The sequence below is a fragment of the Epinephelus moara genome, chromosome 15, assembly GCF_006386435.1.
Source record: "Epinephelus moara isolate mb chromosome 15, YSFRI_EMoa_1.0, whole genome shotgun sequence".
In the NCBI taxonomy this organism is placed as follows: domain Eukaryota; kingdom Metazoa; phylum Chordata; class Actinopteri; order Perciformes; family Serranidae; genus Epinephelus; species Epinephelus moara.
This window is the reverse complement of record NC_065520.1, coordinates 6,223,876-6,233,046: the sequence shown is the minus strand read 5'-3', so window position 1 is coordinate 6,233,046 and position 9,171 is coordinate 6,223,876. Positions and strand designations below refer to the sequence as shown.

The following is a 9,171-nucleotide window of genomic DNA, read 5'->3' as shown; positions in this document are numbered from 1 at the left end:
CAGTGATCAAAGTGACATCTGTGAGAAGAGAGGAAAATTAGTAACACTCAACATTCATAAAGCAACTACAGATCAAATGGTGAGACTGACATGAGACCACATAAAGGTTCACTTACTGCGATCACTGTTATCAGACCCAGATTCCTCATCAACACCTGGAAAAAGAAACTCAAACATCAGAACCATAAAGTGTTTATCAGTCTATCAGTCAGTATCTTCTCAAGTGTTTCTCACCATCAGCAGACGACAGTGTGACCTCAGGAATCATGGTAACATGATATCACATCAAGTTTTTACAGGACAAACTTTAACCCTATGGGCCCGAACGACGCATAGTGCGTCCAAATTCACACCTGTTCTTCTCTATTGATACACCTGTTCTTCTCTATTGATTTTCTCCGCGACCGTGCGTCATAGCGAGAAGCCACGTGAAACAGCAGAATCATAGCTTTCCGACAAGACCTGACAAGACTTGTCGGCAGTCCAATGTTTTCACAGCGAAAAAAAATGATAAAGTTACACTAAAATCATGAATAACAGAGCTTTCATGCAGCTTTGCACACACATTACTCTTAGATGGATTACTCGCGAATGCAGGGTCGCACAGAAATGCCAGGCATATCACATGAAAGCGCAGGACAGGAGCTCTCCAGTGGTACCACACACATCATTGTGCTGTCATCCCATCATGCTATAAATACAGATTGATTGTCTACAAAATAAAAACCTGACGAATTTCTTTACAATCCATCTTGTTATCAGTCACTTCACATATAGTGAGGAATATCGTATCTTACCACGTGTTAGGCTTGCGTGTGTTTCTCCCTGTCTATCCACATTTGTAGTCCAGCTTTCAAGATGCAAATATCTCCATATTCTCTAGTTCACTCGTCAAACTTTGTATGACAAGACCAGCGTACTTCACCTTTGCGCACCCAGACAACTGTAGCCTAATTATGCATGCATGACAGGGCCGTAGTCACCATATACATTGAGGGGGACATGTGTCCCCCCTCCAATGCCCAAAATGCCCCCCCAATATATAACTGAAACTGAAAAACAACAAAAAACTTTGTTTACTGCAAACAAAGTGGTAAATATTATCTTGGAGGACATCATTGCACTTGGTTGACTATTTTTCTATTATCTTAGATGTAAATATTGCATGTTTCTTTCAGATAAAACACATTTTTGACTTGTGAATGAGTCAATGGAATTTCTTGCAATAATGAATAAATACTGGCAATCATGTCCGCCTGGCACAAACCACTTGTTTTGGACAACTGTGAAGTGACAGAATGTCCCACCATCATGGTTCTTATATTGCCAGATTCCAGAGAGTCTCCCCTCTTCATATATATAGATACATGTAAAAATGTAAGAATTTAGTCACACAGATTTGTTTTTTTCATTGATATAAAAATTTATATAAAATACAGGCACATAGAAGGACATGACATGCAAATCTGGTTAGCCCAGATTGTCCTGAAAAAAACAAGATATAGCATGTGTATGTAGCCTTTAGAATGACTGTGATATGAGCTTAAAAGTAAAGGCAGTAAAAATACTCCAAAAACGCCTAGGGCCCATGATGGAGATGTCTTTAATAACACTGTAAGGTTCTTACCATAGAGTTGGAGGCAGGTTGAACCAGTGAGAGCTCCGTCAGGGTAGGTGTTAAACAAACAGTAATAGCATCCTTCATCTTCCTCCGTCACCCTCTTGATAACTATGGAGCTGTTCTGCAGTCCAGCATATTTAAACTCCACTTTATCTCTAAAGTCAGGATTCACTCTCTGACCAAAGTATTCGGTGTAAGTAGCGATATTCTTCACCCCCTCAGGTAAAACTTTCTGCCATGTGACTTGAACAACATCTTTAGGTTGCATCAGCTGACAGGTTAAAAGAGCCTCTTCTCCCACTGCTGCCATCACAGTCTGCTGAGTCTCTATCACAGCTGCTAGACCTGCAGGGAGGACAGTGTCAGAGGTGAGGCAGTGTGTTCCTCTGTAGGTCAAGTGTGATACATACAGTAGAAAGATAAACATGTGTGATTTCATGTCTAAGTATCCTGAGTGACTGCCTGCCTTCACCTGACCATAAGTCTGAGAGGAGCTACTGAACACAACTGTCCACAGCAAATCAGTGGCACAAAAAATAATATAACGTATCATATTTCTTCACTTCAAATAGCCCAGAATCTAAAGAATACAGGATTTAGGATAAAGGGGCGGGGCATAAGTTTATACCTGATAGGTAAACTACATCTGTGTTCCCGCGCGCGCCTGTTGTTTTTGTTGTTGTTGTTGTTGTGATATAATAGGCTACAATAGTCAGGTTTAACTCAGTGATGTCTCATTTGTTAAGTATCTGTTGCTTTGCAAACTTCTATGTAAAACTGGAATATTGTCATTGAACAATGTAAAAGCATTTTCACAATTACCTGTTTGGGTTCGTGGTGTAACAATGATGAAACTGCACAGATATAGCTTTGTTGATATCAAACTTTACTGCATCACTCAGATCACAGCACAATAACAAAGGCGAGACTGCAAGGCATGCTGGGAGACTACATGACATTTCGTAAGATGCAGTGCCACTAAACATCCAACAGGTGGTACTATAATACCACCTATAACATCTCCCTTTTCTATAAGTAACCCAAAACTCAAAACTCTTTTATAACACTTAAGAGCTTAACCAGACAGATAGCTATACATTGCCACTGTAACATAACCTCTATCTGCAAGACAATAACACAGCTCCACTTATCTCCCCCACTTTTCTTTTAGTACCCCCCCCCCCCGCCATTTTGTTACTGTCCATGTGAACTTACAGGTTCAGTCTGTTGGGAGGCCGTATCTGACGGCCATAACGCGAGAGAGCAGGGGAATGAGATGATGATGGGACAGCTGCTGTTTCTGAGGTCTGTGGAGAGCCAGGGGCACGTGGACCCTCTGAACCTGTCATAGGGTTTTGTGATGGTATCGGCTCTGTCATACGTAGGTTGACATGGTTGCAACGATAGAGAGAGCCCTCGACCTCCACCAGATAGGACCGTGGAGCTACTTTGCGCAGACACACTCCCCGCTGCCAGATGCCTGTCCTGTTCCCAGGCAGTGGTTTCATTCGAACTGCTTCATCCACTCCAAGTTCAGGTAAGTCCTTCGCAGTCCTGTCATAGATGAGTTTAGACACCTGTTTCCTGTGGCGCAATTTGTCAACTACATCTGTAATGACCCGTGGCTCAAGAAGTGCAGGAGCCACTGGCAGAGCTGACTTCAGACGCCGTGCCATCAGACGCTGAGCAGGACTGCTCTCCATTCCCTCTGTAGGAGTGTTTCGCCACTGTAATATTGCTTTCCAGGCGTCCTTGCCTTCCCGAAGTGCTTTCTTGCATAGATTCTTTGCAATTTTAACAGCTGCCTCTGCCTTTCCGTTGGCCTTGGGATGCCATGGTGAGGAGGTGACATGTTCAAACTCCCATTACACAGAAAACTGGTGGAACTGAGTACAGGCAAACTGGGGCCCGTTGTCAGTGATGACCCTGTCAGGTTGCCCGTACCGAGCAAACTGAGCCTTGCATCGTTTTATTGTAGTCTCTGCACTGAGGTCTGGCAGACCATCAATCTCCCAGTAATCTGAGTAATGATCCACATCAGAAAGTCTTTCCCACTGTGTTGAAACAGATCTAGGCTCACTATCTGCCAGGGGCGTGTGGGCAGTTCATGGCCTCCGATGTGACTGCAGTGTACTCTGGCGAGCATTTCAGCTCGCAGTGACTTGGGGATCACAACTCTCTGTCCTCTAAACAACACCCCATTTTGAACACTTAACTCCTCTTTGATAGGCCAGTACTCTCTTACCGCCTGCTCAGTTTCGTCCTTATCGACTGGCCAGCCATTCAGGATGATAGCCTTCACGGTTCCGCGTCACTCAGAGTCAAGTTGTGTTTGTAGACATGTCGACACTCTGCTCCCATAACACTCCTCAAGGACCTCCTTGGGCTTGTTTACTAGCCCCGTTGCTAAAGCATAATCCTCATATTCTGCTCGGAAGATTTCCCAATTCGCACTCAGGTTGCTGCTGAGCTTCATCGGAGTTGGCGGGGGTATGTTTGCGGCCATGGCTATTTCCTGGTGCTGCTCCGGTGTATCAGGCATTATCAGTCAAAAACGTGCAAAACACACTTGGCGACTTCATGTAGCTGTAGACAGCAGATTGCGTCCACTTCTGACACCATGTTTGGGTTCGTGGTGTAACAATGATGAAACTGCACATATAGCTTCGTTGATACCAAACTTTAAGAGTCGACTCAAGATGGCGACTAGTGAGGAATGTTTGTGAGGAGCTCCAAAACTATAAACTGTACCACAACACCTAAGGCAACTAAACTGAAAATTATCACCACTACGAGCCGAGAACGCCTTAAGCTGCATGCTATAGAGTGAGTTTGTGAGTAAAATAATATCTAAAATTGATGCTCGCAGGCGAAAGAAAGCTATCTTAGCTGCTAGCTAACCAAGCTAACGCTACTTCAGATCCTGTGTTGTGCAGCGCGTAGCCATGACGAAAAGAGTGAAAGATATTAAGGACAAAGCTTCACTGCTACACGACGACATCGAGCGCTATGATGCTTTGTTCACACCGTTACCCATTACACGCACTAAAGGCCCAGACCCCAAAAAACAACGAGCGAAAGATGAATCAACTAAAAGCGCTTCAAATGATGACATCCTGAAAGCTGTGCTGGAGCTAACAACCCGGTTTGCAACTCTGGTGGAGAAATTATCCAGCAACACGGATGCCATTACAGAGGTATGCAACCAGCTAAAAGCAGTGGAAATGCAGGTTAAACACAACAAGAAGGAAATAAAAGACGTGTCGAGACAAATCACTAAACTACAGCAGAGATGTGACGAGGCCGAACGCTACAGCAGACGCTGGAACCTGAGGCTGTATGGGATGAATGAAACACCTGGGGAGAGCTGAAATAATGAAGCTTTTTGCTGTGCTTGCACCCGACGACAAGGAGAAGATGGGCTTTCTCATCGACACGGTGCACAGGATTGGAGTTTCCCGTGACAACTCAAACCGACCCATCATCATCCAGTTCAACATGAGGTCCTACAGAAGCAAGATCTGGAAAATTGCTCGTGACAACAGCATCCTGAAAGAGAAGAAACTACTGTACAGCTCAAGGAAGATTTGACACACACCGACAGGATGGAAAGAAACTGGCTATGGCCTCTGGTCGAAGAAGCCAGAAAACAGGGGAAACCAGCCGGCTTTCGTGGCCCCGATGCGTATATTGAAGGGAAAAAAATGACTCGCCAGTGACGTCTACAAAAACCAACAACGGCTAGCAGTGATACAGGGTGTTAATTAAGGTAAACGGTTTAAAATGTAAAACCAAAACGATGGTACTTATGGTTGAGGTTAAAAGTTTGTAAGTACTACTTCTTAATATTTTGCAGAGTTATTTGTTCTGCAGATATAAGCTAATTTTTGTTAAAAATGTCATGTTTAAGTTTTAAGGCACTGAATTTGTGTTCTTTGAATGTAAGAGGTCTACGTGATAATACTAAAAGGAAAGTAGTATTTTTATTTCCCAGAAATTGCAGTACAGACATAATATTTTTGCAAAAAACTCACTCATGTATTTTTTGTATATTTGGAAATCACAATGGGGTGATACAATATTTTTTTCTCATGGCTCAAATCATTCTGCCGATGTTGCAGTATTGTTTAACAAATTTGAAGGGGACGTTTTGGAATCCATAACTTCAAATGAAGGACGGTGGATTGTTTTAGTTTTAAAGGGAAAGAAAAGAAACAGGAAAAGGAATAATATTACATCTCTTAACATAAATGGTATCATAAGTTCAGACCCCAACATCATCTCCAATCATATTACCTCATTTTACAACAATCTATATACATCTAATTTTAATCAGACTAAATGTGAAACATTTATAAACCGCATTAAAGAGTTTACACCTCTGATTTCTGAAAACTTTAGAGATGCTTGCGATACTGAGCTCTCTTGCTCTGAAATAACTGAAGCTGTACGCTCAATGAGCTTAAAGAAATCACCTGGGAGTGATGGTCTGACAGTAGAGTTCTAGCTTTGTTTTTGGGATTTGATTAAGGATCATCTCCTACTTATGTTTAAGGATTGTATAAGGAGGCAGGAAATGACAACCACAATGAAACAAGGTTTGTTAACCTTGATTCCAAAACCTGGTGAAGACCACTTAATAATTGAGAATTGGAGACCCATCTCACTTCTAAATATAGATTATAAAAGTTTACGCTAAGCGACTAAAAAAAAAACTTAGATGAGATAATAAGTGAAAATCAAAATGGCTTTTCATATTAGTTCTAATATTAGATTAGTGTTAGATCTAACTGACTATTCTGATTTTATAAACTCTAATGCATTGATGCTTTTCCTTGACTTCTACAAGGCATTTGATTCGATATAACATTCTTTTATTATACAGACCTTACAAACCCTAGGTTCTGGAAGCAATTTCATGAATGTTATTGCCATGTTCTATAAAGCTCATAACCAGCTCAGTTATCTTGTATCCCACAATGTCTAAAAGGTTTTCTGTATCAAGAGGTGTACGTCAAGGCTGTCCTATTTCTTGTTTTCTATTTCTAATTGTTGCTGAACTTTTATTTTTGAACATCTCACAGAATTCCAATATTCATGGTTTAACAATCTTTGAAAGAGAGGTAAAGATTTCCCAGCTAGCGGACGACACGGTTTTATTTCTTAAGAATAAATCACAAATACAAACTGCGCTACAGACTACTCTGGAATTTTCAGATGCTTCAAGCCTTAAACTTAACATCAGCAAATCTGAAATATTATGTCTCTATGAGACTGATGAACAATTTATGTTTAATATTCCTGTCAAGCAATGTGTTAAATATTTAGATATTTTGGATTCATATTACAAAAAACCTCACCCAGAGACAGCAATTAAACTCTCCCCCTAAAATCAAAAAGGCGAAATCCATCTTTAATATGTGGTTGCAAAGGGACCTTTCCATTTTTGGTAGTGTTACTGTCAAAAGCTGAAGGTGTGTCAAGGTTTGTTTATCCTGCTTTATCACTTTTTGTAAATGATTCACTCTGTAAAGGTATCAATAGTTTGTTTGTACATTTTGTTTGGAAAAACAAACACCACTATCTCAAAAAAGAGGGGGTTGGAACTTCTGAATTTTTTTCATTTAAATTCCACTTTTAAAATCAAATGGCTTAAGAAATGTTTGGAGCAACTGACGTCACTGTGGTATTTTATTCCACACAGTTTATCTAAAATGGTAGGTGGCTTAAAATTTTTACTAAGTTGCAATTTTACTGTCGCTAAATTACCAGTTAAATTTTCAAAGTTTTATCAGCAGGCCTTATTGGCATGGAAATTGTGTTATGTGCAGAACTTCTCTCCTCATAAGGAAATCATTTGGAACAATGGCAATATTACTGTCAAAAACAAGACTTTATATAAGGAAAGCTGGATTGAAAGGGGTATAATTTTTGTTGTGGATCTATTTGAAGGTAATGGCAATCTTTATAGATATGAAAATTCCTTAAAAACAAAATCCTTTCCAGTTAAATTCAAAGAATTTGCTTCTGTTGTAAAGGCCATTCCTCAGAGTATGCTCGGGTTAATGAAGTGTCACTTAACTTATCAAAAGATTGAGGTTCAGACACCTTCTCTCATGATTAGAGGGACTAGAAAATTTACCAAAAAGCATGTTAGGAATGCACTTCATAGCTATAATAAGATCTCCCCCAGAGGAAAGTTCTTCTGGAATTCACAATTCGTCGATATTAATTGGCGTAAAACATGTTTGTGCCCCTTTCAATTCTATATTTCAAATAAAATAAGAGAACTTCATTTCAAAATACTACACAACATTTATTCTTGTAACAACACAATTTCCAGGTTCACTGACTTGGATGATAAATGCACTTTTTGTGGGATTGAGTCACAGACAATTGCACATTTATTCTGTATTTGCCCTGTGTCATCTGTGTTTTGGAGGGATTTTAAAAAAATATATTTATGAAAAAACTGGACATATCATCACAGTCGGTCTGAAGGATATTATTACAAAATTTGTATATAACGAATCTTTGTCCTTTGTAATTAATCTTATGCTACTAATCGGCAAATTTTACTTACATAAAATGAGAATGTCCAAATCCCTGTATGTATGTATGTATGTATCCCTTGTATGCCTTGAAATTTCAAATAAAGATTAAAGATTATTAAAAAAAAAAAAAAAATCAAACTTTACTGCGTCGGCTCAATAACAAAGCCGAGACTGCAAGGCATACTGGGAGACTACATGACATTTCGTAAGGTGCAGTGCCACTAAACATCCAACAGGTGGTACTATAATACCACCTGTAACATTACCCGCCTAAAACACATTACACACCTGCAATAGTAAGAACCAGTGTTCCCAGATCTCGCGAGACAAATAAGCAACCAGGCCTGTGAAAACAAGCCCAAAACAAGTGACTTTTTCTACGGACCCCCCTAGGTTCTGGGGAGAGAAAAATAAATAAACTGTGTGCACTGTTTTACAATCCGTGGGTACGTGTGGGTACAGATTGTCAATATACATCCATGTGGACAGATTGGTAAACTGTGCGCAGTTTTGCAAAACTGTACCCACGGTACACAGTTTATTTATTTTCTCCCCCCTGAGCTTCAGAGGGGTATTCCAGAAAGCGGGTTATGTGAAAACTCAGAGTAAGTTAACCCTGAGATGAGGGAAACTCTGAGTTATCCGTTCCAGAAAGAGAGGTAGCCTAACTGATCAGTCACCATGGTAACAGAGTCTGTGAACCTAACCTGCTCGCTGACAGGTTTTCTTCAATAAACCCTGAGTTTTTCTCTGTCTCTTCCCTCTTACACGCTGTTTCATTTCCTCATTCATTCAGTCCGTGTCAAAGCTTGTCTGTCACAGTCTAAATCCTGCTGGATATTAGTTTGTTACTCAGGACTGTCTTAAGTTACTGAATTTATGCACATCAATCATTTCTTTGGACATCAGTTTTTGTCTTTACATTCAAATATTACACAGCGAGAATTCACCCTCAGCTCAGAATCAAACCTCTGTCCTTTTTATATTTATTATTTT

General features: G+C 40.2%; 1 protein-coding gene across 3 annotated transcripts in view; it reads right to left on the bottom strand.

Annotated features, from left to right (window-relative positions):
• LOC126401856 (OX-2 membrane glycoprotein-like) overlaps window positions 1-9,171 on the bottom strand; it is a 15,325-nt gene that overhangs the window by 2,335 nt on the left and 3,819 nt on the right. The window contains exons 2-3 of one of the 3 annotated variants that reach the window (XM_050063373.1): window positions 1,628-1,966; window positions 117-155 (exon numbers count right to left, since the gene is read on the bottom strand). In XM_050063373.1, the coding sequence (XP_049919330.1) occupies window positions 117-155; window positions 1,628-1,966 (378 nt within the window). Of the gene's footprint in view, window positions 1-116; window positions 156-506; window positions 1,053-1,627; window positions 1,967-9,171 lie in introns of those variants that run through there. The other 2 variants (XM_050063372.1, XM_050063371.1) reach the window with 2 other exon arrangements.